General features: G+C 33.5%; 1 protein-coding gene across 6 annotated transcripts; it reads right to left on the bottom strand.

Moving 5' to 3' along the window:
* Positions 1-510: 510 nt before the first annotated feature.
* On the bottom strand, positions 511-20,797 carry LOC114403347 (polycomb group protein EMBRYONIC FLOWER 2-like). 6 transcript variants are annotated; one of them, XM_028366256.1, is made up of 23 exons: positions 20,623-20,793; positions 19,727-19,853; positions 19,504-19,627; positions 19,244-19,299; positions 18,285-18,390; positions 17,994-18,159; positions 17,832-17,909; positions 13,272-13,405; positions 13,034-13,096; positions 12,779-12,900; positions 11,421-11,453; positions 11,227-11,258; positions 10,291-10,343; positions 10,146-10,199; positions 10,001-10,060; positions 9,253-9,299; positions 9,050-9,159; positions 7,077-7,206; positions 5,478-5,526; positions 2,826-2,909; positions 1,926-2,005; positions 1,676-1,765; positions 511-898 (listed from the first exon to the last, which is right to left on the bottom strand). In XM_028366256.1, exons 2-23 carry the CDS (start codon positions 19,759-19,761, stop codon positions 778-780), a joined length of 1,827 nt encoding a protein of 608 aa, XP_028222057.1. In that variant the 5' UTR covers positions 19,762-19,853; positions 20,623-20,793; the 3' UTR covers positions 511-777. The 6 variants fall into 6 exon arrangements, with proteins under 6 accessions (XP_028222057.1, XP_028222059.1, XP_028222060.1 ...); XM_028366258.1 differs by having other exon boundaries at positions 5,478-5,523; XM_028366259.1 differs by having other exon boundaries at positions 17,994-18,087.
* Between the last annotated feature and the right edge of the window lie 456 nt (positions 20,798-21,253).

The following is a 21,253-nucleotide window of genomic DNA, read 5'->3' as shown; positions in this document are numbered from 1 at the left end:
TGTGAAACTATCGATAAAGTTGTTAAGTCTAAAAGATAGTTCATGGAATTCTTAAATTCATTAAAATATGAAAAATAATTTTTTGAATGTATTTTACATTTAAATATTTATAATTTATTCTGAAATTTTGAAAACTAGATTTTGATATATCAGATTGAAACTGACACTTCATACAAAAGCAACCATCATATAAGTTTTTTTTATTGATAAAAATTGTAAACATTAATTTATAATAACTCACACTTTGTTCAAATGAACTAAACTTGTCCAAAAAGTATTATAAGTTGAAACATGGGTAATGGGTAACGGGCAACCCCAAATAAATTTTAAATCTTAATTCACAAAAATATCCACAAGTCTTGCAAACATAAAACCTTATTTTTTACACAACTATTTTGTTACTTGGACATGGCTCATTAATCTCGGAATTGAAAAAAAAAATAAGAAAATGAGATAAAAGCAGTGACACCCCGTTATGAACATAAATTTGGTGTCAACAAAGAAACAGGAAAAGCAGAACATCAGAATAATCATGTCAATGCAATTAAAGTTGCTTAAAAATTTCCTCAGTTTGAAGCCCGAGGGAAGAAAATATTATCCATGAACAAAATTAGGGTAACGAACATAACAGTACCCCAGAATAGGAAAGATGTAAAATTGAAACCCCACAAGAAATTGACAGCAATCTGTACCTTGTGAGGGGGAAAAAACGAAAACAAAATGTCCTCACTATTTGCCATCAATTTCTTCAATTAAGAGGGTAAAAATGAGTTTTGTTTAGCTTTTGGGATCTGAATTCTGCCTTTGGTATTGCTCAAGAATAATATTACAGTCATTCATGGTCCGAGCATCTAGAAGACCATGATTGTATAATTTGACCATAAATATTCTCCAACACCTGCCAAAATAACAAATTTTATAATTATTCTCAGATTTGTATACATAAATAAATAAGGCTAATGTTAATCAATAATCAGTGCCCTGGGTTAAGGAAGTAAAAGGGAAAAGTATGTTGTTGGGATGCATAAAAATGTGCTATCCTATGATTTTTAAATGCGCTCTCATGATCTCCAATAAAATCTTCCCTCTTTTGGTTGCTTAACCAATACCCTTAGGGTACTGGTTAGTCAGACCCAATAAATAAATAGAATGCGCTTGGCATTTTAGTATCCTACTATGAAGTAAAAAAACAATGCTCGATATTACTGTACAATAAACTTTAGATACAACATTATATCAAGTTATGAACACTGGGAAATTAGCAAAAGACTAACAGATGCTTTCCTTTATAGCACATGCAGCTTTGCAGTTATGAATCAGACATTAGAGCTAATAGCACAAGCAAAATTTCAACAATCTAGAATTGCTACTTGCATTAGTAAAAAAAAAACTCGATAATTTAAGCATTAGCCACCATAAACACTTAACAAGAGACAAAAGGAAAGAGGGTCCAGAATTTTGAACATTTCCACTACTATGCATGCATCCATTGTTGATATATGTAGTAAAATCATGACTGTCTACACATTGTTTTGTTTGCTAAAGACCTAATGAAAATCAGCTAAATTAAAAATGTGTCTTGATTAATTAAAATAAACATCAACAAAAGATGAGAAAAAAACAAATGTGTAAATTTCAAGCATGTTAGGAGATACACAAGAGAGGAGCTACTTACCCTGCCAGTGAGGGAGATTGAACAAACTCAGGTGCATGCAATTTTGAGAAAGCCTCACATGCCCATGAAATGTGACCATCTGCAATCACACTGCCACGAGAAGAAAATAATTGAAAGAAGAAAGTAGAAATGTATTCGGCATATCAGCTTAAGCTCAAAGGCACATTCAGCATAAAATATAACTGTTATTAATTATGGAAATCAACAAATACAGCAAATAGAATGGCTTGGGCAGAAAAGAAGGATATACCGATGCTTCCGAACAAATGAGTTCCACATATGCATGAAAGTCTTCTCATCATTGCTCACATCAACAACATTTTCAAGCATCTGCAAGGTATCAATGCCAGTCAATGATTGTTCACAAGCAATAGTAAAAGCTGCAACAGATATTTCATAAACCAAGGTCATGCTTCACAACCTAAACCTATGTTGAAAGTCCAATGCAATGAATCAAGTTTATTTTTTATTATTGAAAAATGTAACAAATGATAAGCTCTTCAAATGAGGTCTAAAACTTGGTTGAAACATCCAATTAAACTGTACATGGAGTAAATGATTGCATATGGCAATTTTTGCTGAGAAATATAGTGTGGTGCTACGTAATTAGGAAACTCTTATGGGTTGGTAATTATTTAATTGTAATGCATCCAAAGTAAAGGGTATTTGTCTCTATTCAAACATTGTATTAATATGAACAGAGATATAAGATCAGCTAGTGTATTACAATCATTTTAAATAACTAATATAGGGTTCTGTATCTCACCTATTTTTTTCCCTTTACCTCTGTTGAAATCTATATTGTACTACAAAATGGTATCAAACCAGTGTCATATACCTTGAACCGTAGCTTCCTTTAACCATTGAATTGTGAATCAATCCTTTTACCAATTGATAATTGGTTGGTTTAAAAAAAAAAAAAGCTAAAACTCTTAAGTTTGAACATTGGAAGTACAATCATGTCTGAAATAAGCCCCAATTATTAAGCCATGCAGATAAGTTAATGAAAAAGAATCCTAGAAATCACTCTTAACTCTTAAGCTCCTTGCAGTGAATAATCAATAGACAACTCAACAAGAATTTCGTTGTTCAGCAATAGTTACAATTAGATATTTTAGAAAATAAACAAAAACTTTATAACCAAGCATACCCTTCGATCTTCAAAATCGGCAACATCATCATCAACTTCATCTTCGCTATCTTTATCGGATAGAACTTGTTCAATTGCCATTGGCTTCAATCAAAGGGAAAAGAAAAATGAATAACAGATTTATTTGGCATATGATGTCAATAAAAATCAAAATTAAATATAATGAAACGAATAATACTGGAAAAGAAACTTAGTTAAGAAACAATAAAATAACAGCAGAAAATGTTGTTCAGTCTTCAAGCCACAAAAATCGCTTCTAATTTGAGCTTAGAACCTAACTCAACTTCACAAAACCAGCTTGTAAGGTGAGGATTGTCCAAGCCTTGTAAGCAATATTTAGACCATATTTGTAGGCGATGTGGCCTAAACACCCCCCCTCTAGGCTGCTAGGGGTGGCCGCAATTGAGGAGGCTTTCCAACAATCAGAACCAACATAAATAACAAGCTAACAGTAGTAATTTTAATACTCAAAGCAAATATGTGTAACTATCTATACAGATAATTCAATAGAGCTCATAGGTTCACTGCACAAGCCATAAACACATTGTTGTTATGTTGTATTAATATCAGAATAAAAATCACTTTCATCAGACAAAAAACTAGTACCTAATTTCTGATACTTTTCTACATTTCACAAATTCAACCACTACTGAAATTTAAGCTGCTCCATTCAAGCAGAAATGAAAACCTTCAAATTTATTATTTTAATAGATAATGTCAAGTGAAAATGTGTCTTGGAAGAAAAAAACAAAAAAGAAGCTAACCAAATTTTTAAGAACTTGAAATCTGAAATCACATCTACTGCCCAACTGATGTTAAGTGGATCAAAAGTTTCTAGTTTCTACACACCCAACATCTTCCTATTGCTCTGCTCAAGGTTGTTTTATGAGAATATTTTTTACTGTTTTGTAAAGAAATACGAGAACTTTGCTACATATCTAAGCCAAACTTGACTTGCTGTTTTCTTTCAAATTTTCTATTTTAGAGGATTTCATATCTAATTGCAATACCTCCATCTTGGGAAGGTGTTCATAAATATCAGAATCCTTTTGGGGATCCACCAACTTCTCCAAAATGGATGGCATTGCAACCGCAGGATTTAATTTTCTGACCTTTCTCCTCTTGAATTTGTGAACCAGGTTTCTCCATCTTGGGAAGGTGCTCATAAATATCAGAATCATTTTGGTGATCGACCAACTTCTCCAACATGGATGGTGTTGCAACCGCAGGATTTCATTTTCTGACATTCTCCTTCTCTCCATGCGAATTTGTGAACCTAGTTTCTGCCTCTTTGGAAGGACTCATAAATATCAGAATCATTTTTGGGATCAACCAACTTCTCCAACATGGATACTGTTCCAAACACAGGATTTGATTTTCTGACCGATCTTCTCCCCATGTGAATTTGTGAACCAGGTTTCTCCAGTGAGACAACAGCATTGGACGAGCAGGTGATCTTTTCCAATACATTTCACTTTCTGGAAGAACCCATCTATTTGCCAATGGCAACCGCGACCGTCTTCTTGGATTTGCATTTAAATGAGTTTGGGAAGTAGGAATTTAATTAATTAATTTGGTAATCCCATAGTAGGAACGACAGTTGGACCTAAATTCAAGGGACACTAGTAAAAAGACCCACATGGGGAGAGGAATTACCCTTTAAATGAGTTTGGGAATAGGTAAATATTTACCCATAAAAATTTATGGTAATCAATGTGGTTTTGGGTACTTTAATTCCCACCCTACCCCATACCCATACATTCTCAAATATATTAAGTTTAAATTAAAGGAACTCTAGTTACACCTACATCTGTCATAATGTGCACTAAACTCATAAATTATCTTAATATTTAATTCTCTCATCTCAAAATTGAAAACGCAAAGTCTCCTTCACAACCATCTTCATCTTAAAGGAGCAATTATCAAATTTTTCTTCAAGGACCATCTTCATCTTCAAGTGCAGATAATGGGTTCAGGTCTGGCTATTTAGTTACCCATATGGTACCAGGCTAAATTGCTACCCTCGCAAGTATAGGTCTGAAAATGGCTATTGTTTTAAAACACAAGTTTGGGTAGGATAAACAGCACAATATAAGAGTAAACTCCTACTTCCATCCTGTAAAGGTACAAGCAGCTGTTGAATTTAGAGGGGGAGATTACAATGGAGTTACTTGAGACTAGGCCAAGAGTAAATGGGGGCACACAGCCATGAGGAGCCCATATTAGAGGTCTAACAAAATCATAAAGAAGATAAGAGATATTTGAGAGAAAGAGAGAATTTAACAGAGAGAAATGAAAATGATATGAACAGTATAATACAATCTGGTATTTATAGACCACAAAATGCATCTCACCCTAATCAACTACTAACTCACTTTAGCTGAGAATGTAGTTGAATACTGCAACTCTATGTATATTACTCTAATAGCCCACCTTTTAAAATATCAATTAGGATCATGAATGCACTTGACCACTTCATTAAAAGAAACAACTGATTTCAAAACATTTGATTTGCCAAACTAAGTGTCCGACCATAAACTCCAACTTCTATACTAAACCAATATTTGGAAGCAATTAACAGAACAAGAAACAGTAAAAAAAAAACATAAAGCTAAAACACAAAATACTATAAAAATAGCAGCTATGCTTCACCTGAGCTTTGTGTGAATGAAAAAATTGTCGCTTCCTCAAGAAGGTACTGCTGAAATGTTTTCAATATAATTTGTCAGTGGTGTGTCCATTAACATTGCATATAGCAAAAATGATAATCACAAGTAGAAAAGGATATTTGATCATTTACTCCAACACTACCGATGCAGGAATCACAAGCTGATAAATCACAAGTAGATATCAAGAAAGTCTCACTCATCTCTAAACCAGTCCAGGAATCATAGAAAAAACAATTTGATACCATTTTTTTTATCTGCAAAAGTATGAATATATTATATATAGTAGTAAACTCAATACAAGTGGTACTGTTATATTTACATCCTAGCGACAATATGTGCAGAGCTATGGTGTCCTAATACAAGCTTTAAAGCAAGAATCAGGCAACCATAGATCTGTATCTAAACTAGGATCCCAACCACAAAGTATCTATAAATCAATCCCCCCCTGAACACAAAACCCAGCCCTGATGTTGCTAGACCAGGAGTGGAACAGAATGTCAAATCCTTTTTCCATATTTTTAAGCCAGGTCCAGCAGAAAAATAGCGGATCCTCCATCAATTTTTGACCGTTGAAACTTTTGTTTGAGAAGACAATCCTGTTCCTATGGTACCAAATACACCAGGTCAGCGCCATCACTGTAATCTGATACCATTAAGATTGCAGTAAGAGTGTTGAAGGAAATGTTCTCTCAGAATTTCCAGGAAGACACCCACTATGTTTAACCAAGACAGCAATTCCCACCATAGTGGCAAGATTTTAACACAACTGAAAAAAGGGTGAGATGCATCCTCATCGTAAATTGTGCAAAATGGGCAGCAGACATCGTTCATTTCCACATTCCTTCTCCTCAAGTTAACCTTTGTTGGTAATCTATCCCGAATCAGCCTCCAAGCAAAGTGTGATGCTTTACTTGGGATTTTTAGCTTCCATAAAGCAGTAAACCCATCATGATTTTCATCTGACGTATATCTATTGAGCAGCATGTAAGCATTCCCCACTGTGTAGCTCCCACTTGTATCCCCCTCCCAAATCCAAGTGTCTTGTTGCTGAAGTTGTACTATCAGACCTTCTATGTCCTCCGCAACTTTTGACGCTATGTAACAATTTGATACCATATTAACATGTTGACTTTTTTTTTAATAAACAAGTCGGCTATTTGTAATGACATAAACTACATTCAACCTACAAATGTTGTTGTAGTAATAAAGTAGAAAATCAAGCTCTTGCTAATTAATTGACACAATACATAAAAAGTATACCCAAATAAACAAATCATATACCTGTCACATATAATAAGCATCCCAAATGTAACATTTTCACAAACTAAATCAACCTATCAATTTGATATATCATTCAACAGATCAAAATAATTCTAACCATTGAACATCATTGATCTATAAAGTTTACATCTGTATGTCAGACTAATATGTTAGTAATTACTGCTTGAAAAATATCATTAAAATTTGCAAGATGAAATATTTTTCTTACAAGAGACCCCTTGTAATCATGAATCAAAATATTTCGTAATTTAAGAGATCCTTTTGTTTTCCAAGGATAGAGAAACAGGTCTATAGGACATACTTTCGTGGGTCAGGACGCTCAATTGACAACTTCCTTGTCTTGGCAAACTGAAGCACTGCTTGATCACAGTCAGACATTGACTGAACAGAGTCTCGATCAGGACGTGATCGAATAATTGTGGCAGAAATACCTGCAATGCCATAGCAGCATGTAACATATTCCTAACACAGTAAAACTCAAGCAGCACTATTGCAACATTTTGGAGCAAGAACCCCAACTCAAAAGAAATATTAACAAATATGACCAGGACCATATAAGGAAAATCAATTAACAAAAGTATGAAAAACAGAACCTAATTGTGAAAGTTTGAGTTAAGATTAGCTAAAGTGAGATACTTTATTCTATGTGTTGCAAAGCTTATTTTTAATTTAACATACTAATTAATTTTTTAACTTGTTATAAATATTTTACAGGAATAAGTTTGAATTGATTTTTTATGTTTAAAAAAATAAAATGAAAATATTATAAATTCTTTATTTATTTAAAAAAAAACAATACAAATATACGTAATTTTATCAAAATTTTACAATTATATAAATTATCAAATTGGTTAGTATTTTTAACTTTTCAATATAATTTAATAGTTGCATGTAAATTGCGTAAATAGAGTAAAAACAAAAGAAGAAAACGTCATTTAAATTTATTTTTAACCTATTACGACAGTGCTTTTTATGCTATAAAAGATTCATATGATTTTTATTCTATGTACTTTTATTTTATGATTTTATTAAGAATATAATTCAATATTATTTAAGATTCAATAATTTCTATTAACTTTTCATAATATATAGTGACATTTAATTATTTTAAAGTATTATTTTAAGTACTAATTAATAATTAGCATTGTTATTAAGTAATTTTAATAATTAATATTTGATATTTAACATTAAATATATAAACTCATCATCTTAACTAATGATTAATATTTAAAACTATGTACGGTATCATAGCCAATCCCAAGCTCAAGTAAAGGAGGGTTGTTGTGTTAGGCCCTTGGCAGCCAACAAAAAGGAGCTAGACAAAGAATAGCATGTTGGACAAGGATTGGAATCTTCAAACCAGCAATGTAGGAGACCCAAATCATTTAAACTTGAAACTAGTCTACTGCTTCTGGGACCAAGACAAGACCAAGGCATCTAGGACATAGCCGGGACTAGTGCAACTAGGACATAGCCGGGGTCGGTGCATCCGGGACAAAGACCGGGACAATGGAAGCAACTGTCGAACTAGAAAACAAGGACAAAACAATGACCAAAAAACGCAAACTAAAATAAGGCCCGGCAAACGACACAATCTCAGAATGGCCCGAAACCGACTGGGCTTTGTGTGCCTCGGTCCGGCGAGTCTGTCACTAAAAACAGCAGCCGAAAAGATGATCGGATTCGCCGCCAAGAAGCCCCAACAAAAGATGTTGCTTGGCGCATGTAAAACCACGCACGTGGATGGGAGGCCAGGACTGTAACTTCGAGGACAGGTAGATCAGAATATTTCGATCCTGATGGTGGTGGTCTCACTAGAAAACTCGCCGACGACGCACCAGTGGCCCATGGCAGTGGGCGGTGGTGGAAAATCTGCTGAAAAACGAAAACAAATCGGCAGAAGGGCAAAGAGCAGAAGGGTCCACTGGGAACAGTTGGTCCCTGGTGAAGCACAATTTTCATGATACCTCTGTTAAGCTCTGGATACCATGTTAAAATAGGAGTCAGAGGGGTAATTGACAGAAAACTGTATGAATACACAGCGGATGCATGTTTATGCAGGTTAATTACATTAATTATACATAATAGAGGATATTATGTTTCCTCTAAATAAAAAATTATGTGCCTATAAACCACTATTATTAATAAATCAGAATATCGTATTATGATTTTCAACATCTGAAAACTATATACATTTGCCCCTTCTACAAATTTTTAAGAGAATTAATGGATTGACTTATATAGTTGATATTGTTGCAAAAGCTAGCTACATACCATCATCCTTCTCCAAAATATCAGTCCCTCCTGCAGGAAAGGAAGACTCTAAGCCCACTGCATTTTTCAAAGATTGGTCTGCTGTTGTCCTACGCTTTAGAGGCTTTCCACTGCATATAGGCATGGTATCACAACTGAATCTCATACCATGTTATGAAAGAATCCGGAGCCATCAAAATTTTAGAAGAAATAAAATAGCTTACCAAAAGAAAAATGTTTGCACTCTTGGATCAACATCATCAGAAACAATCTGGACAAAAAGATAATGTTTGTGATCATAGAGTCCCTCTTGAACTTAAAGAGGAATTCTAGCTCACAGCAATAAGACTGGCAGCACACTATGTTACCAAATGTTGAGATGCATGCATGTTTGTTAAATCAAGATATGAAGGTATCTAGAAGAAATTTGGTGTAGCAATTTTTTAAGAGAAGATGACAGAAATCTAAAGTTGTTTTGTCACGTCAGGGGAAGACTAAAGGTAATCCTGGTGCAAAAAGTGAATGAAATAAATATAGGCCAATCGAAAGTGGTAGCAGAAGACCAAAGAATACTAGGAAAAATATTTGAAGAAGACCTTACACCAAATGGATTAATAGAAATTTAGTATTTTTTATAAAGCTTAAAGCTGTCATTGATCTACGTTGCTAAACCCAAATGAAAGTGGGACAAGGCAACATTGTTGGTGAGTCAAAAATATGAAAACGAATAAAAAAAGGTGAAGGAGAAATTTAAATAGGGCCAAAAATCATATAATCAATAAAGTCCAAGAACAAATTAGAGATCCCAAATGAAAGACAAATCTTCCACAACATTTAGAGTTGTAAATAGACAGTATAACTAATAACTAATTAGATAGTAATTAAATATAATGTGTATATATATATATATATATGCAAAAGAAAATAATATATTTACAAAAGAAAATAATTGAGCATAAACTATCCTCTCACCTCCGATCTCGAGATATCATTTTTCACAGACACATTTACAGCGTGACATTCATCTGATACCTGAAAAATTATTTGTACTTGATTACTGATGGTTCAATACAGCTCAGTGAATAGAATGCCAGCAAGAGATTTAAAGATTACTGACCCAAAATTCAAAGTTGAAGAGATCATGTGATGATGACAAATGACATCTTAGACCCTAAAAAAAGGTCATGTCAGAAGAGCATTAGAAACAGGTTTCAACACTAAAAAAAAAAAGTATTTATTTAGAAGGAGAAAGTAGTTTTAACCTTAAAACACGCGCATTTAACCAAACAAAATGGACAAGTGAAATCTTCGGTGACTGCAATCAAAAGTTTCCATTACTGGATAGGTTATGTGCCGAGAAACATTATATTGACAATAAGGAAAGAGATAACATTGTATGATACAATAATTCATATAACATTGTAAGATACAATAATCCATAGACATTCAAAACTAGGCACACGTCAATAAGTAGGAACTACAATTAATCACATCCAATTGATAGATGTAATTTGATACAAAACCATAACCTAGAACTCATATTTATACTAGTATAAGGCTATAAGCCCACAAACAAGAGTAATAAATAAATATAATATGGGATGTTCTAATTAAGGGGCTTACCCATGAAACAATTCTGAGATCTTACTGGCAAGTTGGGAATGATAGATATTCATTCACTAGCTTGAAGTGAAGTGTTGTACCATGTGTAAAATATGAAGCATGTGCATTATTTCTTTATGTACAGATTTAATTAGATTTATTCCCTCATTAGGATTAATTGGTCTAGGTTTCCTTAGTTGTAGTTATCAGGTCTGATTTGTTGTCCATAATTCTAAAATACATAGTTTTTATGATCAAAGTTGTATAAATAGAGATCCTTGTCATACTCTTCGAATTATCAGAAAATAACATTCACTTTTCCTCATATTCCAAGTGTAAGCAAAAATCTGTCCGGATATTATTCTTAAGTCCTATGGTACCACACAGTATGTTCTTCACAAACTTTATTGACCTTTGAATTTGGACAACAGAGATGTAAAATATTTTAAAATTACTCAACTCAAGAAACACAAATAGCTGTTGCAGGATCAAGCCAACATTGTCAAATGTTTTCAGAAAATACATTTACTCCATAAAGAAAAAGAAAAGCAATCACATATTAACATAGGAGACAGAGAGAATAATATTCACATTACCTTCTGTCCTCTGCAACTTATTATTGTAATACCTGAAATATTTTTAATAAAATAAAGACTTATTAAGAGAGAAAAAGAATACAATGAATGATCAAATCCCTCTACATATCTGACAAAGACAACCCCCTTTAAAAGTCCATTATCATAAACTCATACAAGTTAAATAAGAGCATGGAAATGTTAAAAAGTAATACCTGTAATTAAACATTACATTTCCTTCCCTCAACCTGGACCATACACGCAGCTTGTAGTTAAAATGTGCACCACAATATTTTAATAGAAATTAAATAATAGTGTCATTACTCTTTGTGGTTGTTTTACAAATGAAGGGAGTTTTACAACATAAAATATTCTCCTTAAACAAAGCAACATTCTATGGTCTCTAATAGTGTGTTGTTAAATAGCCGCTATAGCACTAAAGCAACATATATATATATATATATATATATATATATATATATCATAAATTTCAACCATTATGTGATTTAGGCTATATGCCCACAACGCTATCCAATATATGATATAGCAGATTATTGGCTTTCCACCATTTTCTGCAATCCGCAATTGATAACACTGGTCTCTACTCTCTACTTTGTTTAAATCTTTTGGACTTTGTTCCATCCACGTTAAGAGGGGTCTATGCTCTGTCTATTTTCCCTCAGTACTCAGTAGGTCTATGTTCTCATTGTTATATTTTCTCGTTCTTTCATTGTTGCGTTCAGATAGGCAACCTTATGTTGCTCTTTTTTGCTACACTTTATTTTATATATAGCAGAGCCATAAGCTTGGGTTCCACTACACCACATTAGACGTAGCCTTGGGATCCTTCCATGCCTAACCACCTATTGCAAGGCTCCTTACCTCAACCACCCTCTACTAAGCAACATCCTCGGGCCTTGCTTATTGCTAATGGTACTCACCCCTCCACTGATTGGTACCCAAACTCTTGCACGACCCATCATGTGAAACCATATGCTAATAATGTTCAACAAAGCATCCCCTACGAAATTCCAGATCAAATTGTAGTTGGCAATGAATGGCCAAGGTTTGCATATAGCATACATTAGTTCTTTAATTTTTAACCCTCCTCATAAACCTAATGTTTCATTGTATCTTACCAATTTGTTACATGTTCCCTCTATCACCAAAAATCTGTTAAGTGTAACTGAATTTGCAAAAGATATTGTTTGATTCCTGATTTTTGTTATTATTAACTTGTTGTTTAGCTTTAGATTATCATTTTTTAATTTAATATTAAATATGAATATATCTTAAATTTTGGATTGTTTGGCACCACAGACAAAAGCTAAGATGCCAAAAAATTGGTTGTTGAATAGTAAGTGCATATAGAACTAGCAAGGAAACTGGATACAATCAATTACGAATCAGTAGCCAAGTACATCAAGCTAAAAGCTAGATTCCAATTTGCAATGATTTCCAGGTCACTGTTTATTGAGTTTTGTGAGAAAACTTTATAGAAACAGAGACATCACAAGCTTTGCAACTATAATGTTGAATGGCTAATAAACTCTTCTGAGAAAATAAAATTTACCCGATCATGTGAGATAATGATGAGGATGGTACTTCACTGCCTGCATATGAAAGATAGGGAGATTTTTCTTTGGCCCCAAACTCTTCAGCAGAAATTGTGATTTGTACTTGCTTTGATGTACTCTTTAGAAACCCAAACAGGAAAGAAACAAACAGCAGTCAATACAAATTCTCCATTTGATATCTAAGTTTATTTTTGGGTTTAGGTGTGTGAATTTCTTGCTCAGTGGGAAATGACTTTGAAGCTTAAACTAACCATATTCTCAAAATTAGAGGGAACTTGAATGGAGATTCTTGTATCATCATTTGGAAAATCAGACTGCAACATAAAGGACGTTGTGAACTAGTACATCTATCAAACAGTGAATAATGGATAATAGTGCTTGAAATGGATTCTTGGAAAGAATATGGTGCCCATGCATAACATACTTTAAATAGCACAAAAGGAAGCAATGTTTCTACCCAAACAAAAAAAATTGTGTTAATCATCATACCTTCAGAATACACGGAAGCAAATCCACAGTTGACATAATCTCTGCTCGCTGTCCCAAACGAAAATTCGGAAAACAATCCCAAGCCATATAAAGTGATTCTAAAGACACTTTCCCACAAAGGCAGTATTCTCCAGCTGTCAAGCACAAAATGAAGAAAACTGAAAGGGGAATTCCATCTTGCATTAAAAAATCACTTGGCAAAAATTAATCCATGAATAGAACTAGAATATCTATAAAATATTTCATAATGTCTTTTATTGCATATTTGAATATTATAGAATATCTCACGATTTGTAGAAAATGCAATGGAATCAATTAGTTAACTAATTGAGGAATTAATCCGAGGAAATATTAACTATCTGTTACGGTCCTTAAAATATTTCCATATTTAATTAGGGTGTGTTCATAGTTTTATTGTGTTAGTAGGCTTTATCTTATCAGTGTGATGCTATCCAAGTACTTGGCCTAGTTATTAGTATAGGACCATTGGGTCCATATTTGGTATCACATTATCAACACTACCTAAATCTGACAATTTCAACATGATATCAAAACAACACCGCACAACAATGCCTTATCTCCATAGTTCTTGTTAAAATGTTCCATGCAGGCTAACAATATAGCCAAAACAGTCCTTATAAGACTTTGGCAATCCTCCCCCAGCGAGTTACTTTTTTAAATTGAGTTTGACATGCACCAAATATACAATAATCAAAATTCAAGTTCTTCCTTCTAGCCACTATTATTTCAATGTGTTTTGGTTCGAGATCTTTATCTTATTTTCTTCGTATGCTCTTATGAAATCTCCATCCTTGTTGAATCTCTTGATTCTCTTCCTTTTTATGGTGTTTTCTTTTCCGATGGAGGGCGAGCCTCACAACAATGGTAAGTTTGTTACCTTGAGGCGTGGAGATCACAAGTTTAAATCTCAAAAACAACCTCTGTTTGCATAGCAGGAGAGAGGTTGTGCAGATCCACCCTGCTCAGACCTCACTGGGTAGGAGCCTTGTGCACCAGGTTGCCTTTTTAATTGTTCGTTTTCCATTGCTGGCATAGCATTCAGAGTGAGAGTGAAAATAATGACGCATCCAAACTTATGCTTCTTACCAGCAAATGAATAGAACCATGATAAATTCCATCTTAATACCAATTGGCATTAAGTAAAGTTATCCAACAAATATATAAACCATACCCTAGTAATTAAGGTCAGTAATAATTTCCATCTTTGATACCATGCTAGATTCCATGCAAAACCACAAAAGCAACAAAAATAGGCTATAGGCTCTAATACCGTGTTAGATTCTATCTTAAAAAAAATTAAGTGAAGTTGCCCAATAGGTATTTAAACCGCACCCCAATAATTTGGGTAGGCGATGTGGGACTTCTCAACAAATTGTGACTTCTCCTGCCACAAACAAGCATTCCAATTTCCAATGGTGACTAATGTTGGTTGAGACTCACCGGCATCAAATTTAATTTCTAGGTTTATTGAGATTCCTAGGTTTTTTTCGTTGTATGAAACACTTGGATAAGTTTTAGTTCTTGTTGAGTATAATCACTTGGCAGGAAATTTCCAACCAGCTCTTCACAGCAATGATCATTTCATCTGTCTTTCTAAGTTATCTTTTCAATAATGCTCATCTCTCTAATATCTCTGGCATCCCTAAGTAGTTTTCTCAGGCAGGTAGTTGAGCCCACTTTATATGCTATTTTCTTTAAGTGTTTGTTTGTAACAATCTTAATGCTTAGTAAAATTAAGCTTAAGGAGGAGTTTAAAAATATCTATAAAATATATCATATTATCTTTATTGTATGCTTGAATATTTAAGTTTTTAGAAAATATCTAATGTGATCTTTGGAATAATTGTGGAACGAATTGTTCATCAAATTGAGAAGCAATCCTAGGAGCTATTTCCTATTTGCTGTGTTTCCTAATTTATTTCCTTATTTGGTAAAAAATTAAGGTGTTAGTAGCATAGAAACACGATTTGCTCCTCAACCTGGCAAACCGCAAATTGGTACTTGCATACTAATATACCTTACTTTTGCGAATTGGTTCTCACCAATTCCCAATGAAATCATAGACAAGCATGTATGCGCTAGGTTCGTTAAGAAGTCAAGAGAGCTGAAAGCAAAAAGGGTGGACACCATTGCATGCATTTTAGTGAACAATGTGTTTGTCATGAAGGCATGGAAGGAGGACCTCAAGGTCAACAACGAGGTGCTCTTGTTGTCGGATGGTAATGGAATCATCACAGCATCACCAAATCCATTGGGTGCAAGCTTGATTAGAGAGACAAGCCTGTTGGATTAGAGCTAGATTAGGTGCTAAGCACTCTTGATTTGGATGGGATTGTTAAGCTCTTCAATTTGGAGGAAGGGGGTGTCTTTACTGTCAATAGAACTCCCAATATCTTGCTCTATTGGATAGTATTTACTCTACAATGACCCTGATAATGATTATGATTTGGCTTATGTGATCTCTAGATGGTTGGATATGTAGAAATCCTATTAGTACTAGTATCCTCTCAAAATAAGAAACTAGACGATGTCATTATTGGTACCATACCAAAGCATATTGACAATGTATAACCCCTAGATACCTATACTTCATAAGGTCGAGTATTGCATATTTGTCTTAGATTTTTAGAATGTGAGTTTAAGCCTAACTCAACCCCAAAAGCTAGTTCTAGGGGGTGAGGGTTGTCCCTCACTTATATATTATAACTTGGCTTTATCTTTAGCCGATGTGGGGCTTGGGCTTTTCCCAATACACCCCTTCACGCCCAGCACTTCTTGGGCTTGATGCGTGGATAACATGGTGGGTGGCCCTTTGAATTAATCTTGGATGTGCTTTGATACCATCCTAGATTTTTAGAATGTGAGTTTAGGCTCAACTCAACCCCAAAAACTAGCTCTAGGGGTGAGGATTTCCTCTCACTTATATATTCTAACTTGACTTTATCTTTAGCCAATGTGAAACTTGGGTTTTTCCCAATAACTTGTACTCATACCACATATCAAAGACTATTGCAAACGTAGTAACTATGGTTTGTAGTAGTAGTCAACATACTATATTAGTAGGCTTCGGCTTGTCTTAGTGACCCCACAATTGTACTTGACCTGATTATTAGTATATAAAATTATTAGAGTATACGAGTATATTTTACTTTGCAGTGTTCTGTAGTGCTCTTTATTAGAGTATAAGAGTAAAATAGACTCTTATACTCTAATATAAATAAGACCATAAGGTCCATATTTAGTATCAAGTTATCATTTATCAACACACTATATCAATCAAATATCTAATTATTTAGAATCTCAAGTCTCTTTTTCCCCCTCGCTACCAAAATCAAGGGTAAGGCTGCATCCAATGACCCTCCCCCATATCTTCGCATGCAAGGAGCCTTCTGACACCGGGGTATGTTAGTTTTTTTTACCTAAATCCTATAATTTCAATGACTAAATAGACTTCAAAAATATATATTGGAAATCACTTGACATTGAATCTTATGAATTTCAATAGATTGTAGATTTTACCATCCATTATGAAATTCCTTATTTTCTGGTTAGTATGATAATTAGACAAAAAGCATTTCGTTGAGTCAAATCAAGGTTGATACTAATAAGAACCAACCCATCCTTGCTTAGGCCTAAAAGGGCTGTAGGTGGAAGCACACATTGCCTCCCCAACCTGCATTTAGTAGAGGGAGAAGCATACAAATTTATAGCTGTCAATTAACCACCTAGAATCAGTCCACAATTAATTAACCTTGATTTTAGGGTCTGGAATTCTTCCTTAACATTCTTTCCAAAATAGCTTACTTGAAAATCAGAACAATTGGAACAAACCATGGACCCTTATTATGATTCACGATTCACAATTCAAAATCAGAACAATTGGAACAAACAATTATTGATATAGATTCCCCATCTGACAACTGTGATTTGGTAGCACTACGTATTAATATTCAGAGAGATTTAAGGGAACTCTTTTTTGTTATAGATATTATATATTATATACTATATATGACAAATTCATTATGAATGACAGTATATAGAAGTGGATCAACAATCCAACAACAACCTGATGGCCAAGTGAAAAAGAGAAAAGCATACAAAAGTGTAAATTAGAAGGGGCTTAAGTGCATGTTTGGATTAACTCATTAAAGTTTGCAAACTTAAGTTTGGGTTAAACTTGAGTTTGCAAAGCAGCCCTACTTCTACAAAAATGAGTTTTCAGGCAAAATTTTAATGTGTAAACGTACTTTTGAGGGTAACCAAACATGTCACAAAACTGAGTTTACTTTCCAAACTGAGTTTGAAGCACCCAAAACGGAAAATCAAACATAGCCTAAGACAAACAGAGCTCCATGTGAGGGAACTTTAGTAACACTGTAAGGGGTTTGACGAGACCCACTAGAAGCACATTGGGAACAGAGTCAATACCCCTCTAGGTAAATAAATTTTAAAAAAAAGTGGGGGCTCAAATAATAGCGTAACAATGTGGTCAAACATGTTTTTTGTCTGACAGATATTGGCAATTAAAGCACATCTCACATTCAAAAAAAGCTAGATGACTCAGATCCGAAGGCATAGAGTTTGAATTGACTCCAGATGATAGATGTGAGTTTCCCACTGCGAGTAAATAGTCATAATAAGTAACTTGGCAAAAATTATAGATATTTTCATCACAATTGAATCACATAAGCATATACATACCAGTGGCAGTGCTGACAAACAAGATATCAAGTGAGCAAGATCTAGCTTCCTCAGCTAACTTGTTTACTTCAGGGAGTGTAAAATTTGCCTGGACCTGAGTATTCAAATCAATTCCAGGGGAGTTTCGGAAGATGAAAATCCGACCAATTCGATACATGGCGGTTTGCTTTTGTTTTGACAAGTTAAAACATAAAGTATAAAACAGCATAAAAATTTATTAGATATAAGGTATTTTACACCAAGGAGTAAGGAATAATAATTGAATCAACGTTTAAGAAGCAGTATCCCTACCCTTGAAGCTCCATGATCAGAAATCCGCCTTGCAAGACAGATAGACATGGGAAACACGTTTTGGCTTTCAGTTATAGTCCTCGTCAAGGAAACTGCCATATGGATTCTAAATATGCAAATAGCATATCTCATTAGCATATCAAAATCAATATTTGTGTATATACTAAATTATATTCAGATAAAACAGAATGAACACAATGTCTCATATGAAATCACTAGAAAAGTAGAAATTACAGCAAGTTCAAGCTTATATAAAGAATAAACAAACACCACCATACAGCAAGAAAAAGGAATTTGTAAGGATGACAACATTAATCTTCATCATCTCAAATAGAACAAGATTTATCCTTTCTTCTTACTAAATATGTTGTTGAGGTTGAGGATTGATTTTATAATCATAAGTCTGCAAGAACTATTTGATTTGATAATCTTAATTCTAATTCATTTTAGAACCGCAACAAAAACCAAACATCAAAGTGTAAATTTAGAAATCCATCAAGACAAAAGAACTAGATTAATAAATAAGTCGTTGAGGACTGATTTTATAAGACTGCAAGAACGATTTGATTTGATAATCTTAATTCAATTTCATTCTAGAACCGCAAAAAACCAAACATCAAAGTGTGAATTTAGAAACTAGTTCATTCAACTAAGTCCACACCTCTTCTTCATATAAGAGACCTAAGTTGCCACAAATTTTATGATAGTACCAAGAAAATACACATTTATTTTGTTTCTCCATTCCCAAGTTTTACATATGGTATTAAATATATGTATCTATCTGAATCCCAAAATGTTCATTTCAACAGTCAAAACACAGAGATATGACTCAAAATCTTTCTATTTATCTTTAGACTGAACTTAGCATATATGAATACATGGACATATGGCATATAACTGATGTAAATCTGTTAAAGAGAGCAAGTTGGAGAAGGAAGGCCATATGTGGTAACTTTTACCTCTTCTTGTGCTTTGCCTTTATCCGGTAGTGCAAACATCTCTGAAGGAATGATGGCTGCATAACAGAGACAAATTCTATTAGCAATATAACATACCACAATAGTTTATCAGAGGACCAGTATCTTCAGATGGGACAAAAAAATTATGAGAGAACTGTGCCAACAAGAATACAGTCAGCCTATGATTTCTAAAACAAATGATAAATAATGACAAAATATTATTACAATGGCAGAAAATTTTAGCCAATCAAATAGAGTACGTTTCTCATGGCACGTCGCTGGAGAATGTTGTAAAGTTCTACAGGCTTGCAATAAATTGAAAGACTCTCTTCAGCTGCAAGCTCCTCTTCCGCAGATAAATGTTCACAAGCATCTGGATGGCTTCTGCAGGGAAAAACAGACATAATTACTGGTTACGTTACAAAATGCTTTTGTCAAAGTAAAACTTCACAACAGGTAGTGCTTTTCTGAAAGAGAATATACGAGGTAGCACGAGTGGAAACAGGAATGCCTGGCATTCTTCTTATTAAAAAAGTCTCAGATACATATAATATTTATCTGAAATTGTGAATCTTTAAGAATGTGATATCTTCTCTTGTTTGTTAGAAACCTGCAATAGAAAATGGTGCAAAAAATCATCAAAACCTCCGCGATTCAAATATTTAAGACATAAATGGATTAGATTTCAATACTCTACATCAAAGCCAGAACATCAACATGTGAGAAAAAAAAAACCCTCATTTTTTATCAAGTTGAAAATCACTGACCCTATTAGTTAGTATATGAAAGCATGCTCCAAATTTAAAAATACTCCATGTGATATATAATAGAGGGTATCTGTTTCTATGCTCATTAAGACTTCAAAGGTGCCCTTTAAGTCTTCATAGATGCCAATGAAAAGTTAAGGAAATTGTTTAACCATTCACATGAAGATATCAAAATCTCAAACAAGCCAAGTCCTTGTTTTTTCCAATCGTGGGAAACAGAAGAAGCTTTAATGGGTTTCTCCAATTGTGGGAAACAAGACTGATTTATCCAAGTGCAAAGAATAACAAAGTACAGCACAAGAATCAAACACAACACAAGAAAGGAAAAAAAAATAGAACATTAAAAAGGATCAAAACAAATAAAGGGTTCGAAGAACCAAAACAAAATAGAGAATGCCCACCAAAAGTTTTGTGGTAAGGAAAATGAAAAGAACCGAAAAAACCAATCTTGGAAGCAAAAAAGCAAATGGGTGGCAGAAAAAAACCTCAAAGGTTCACACTTGACACGAACCAAACAAATGAGACCAATTGAATCCAAAATTGGTTCAAAACTGCGCTTTATAGAGTGAGGTTTGAAAGTGTGAGAGTGTGATCATTCATTTCCTATCGTACCTCAGAATTGAACCCAAAATGGAAGACGCGAAATTGAAAATCGATATCCTTGAAATGACTGAAATCTAACCAAGTTGCACTCTATCTGTGTCTATCTCTTTCGGTGTCTCTGTCTTTTTCTCCCTGAAATACTCTCAAAAGAAACACAATTTAGTGCTGAGTTTGGGGAAGTGGAGCAAACCAAGTAAACTAAGAAAGAAACGCAAAGGCGCCCTGCGATAAAATAAAAAAATTATAAAAAAAATAAGGCTAAAATGAAAATATAATTTTTCTATTTTTTAAAATTCATAATTTTAGTTTTTTTATTTTTTTAATTGAGATACATTACTTTTTTATTGTTGAAAAAATTTTATTATTAAAAAATTCATGATTTTAGTCTTTTATTTTTAATAAAGATATTTTATTTTTATTTTTAAAAAATTTATAATTTTAGTTCCATTGTAAACTTTTTTTATTCTTTTTAAATAGTTAAATTTATTAGTAATTAAAAAAACATTTTTATGTAGATAATAAATAAATATGCTTATTAATATTTACAAAATACATAGATCAATGCCTAAATTTTTTAAAATTGGTCAGAGCAATTAAAATTATGAATTTTTCAAAAGCGACAAACGAAATATTTTAATTA

Source organism: Glycine soja, chromosome 20 (assembly GCF_004193775.1).
Source record: "Glycine soja cultivar W05 chromosome 20, ASM419377v2, whole genome shotgun sequence".
NCBI lineage: Eukaryota > Viridiplantae > Streptophyta > Magnoliopsida > Fabales > Fabaceae > Glycine > Glycine soja.
The sequence above is the reverse complement of the archived record's forward strand: the minus strand, read 5'-3'. Positions and strand labels throughout refer to the sequence as shown.

Coding starts and splice junctions, on each gene's coding strand:
- LOC114403347 (XM_028366256.1), bottom strand. CDS start 19,761: ATGCCAGGCATTCCTGTTTCCACTCGTGCTACCTC. Junction 11,454..12,778: donor TCATTATCTCACATGATCGG/GTAAATTTTATT, acceptor TGTATGGTCCAG/GTTGAGGGAAGGAAATGTAA. Junction 10,200..10,290: donor TTAAATGCGCGTGTTTTAAG/GTTAAAACTACT, acceptor ACCTTTTTTTAG/GGTCTAAGATGTCATTTGTC.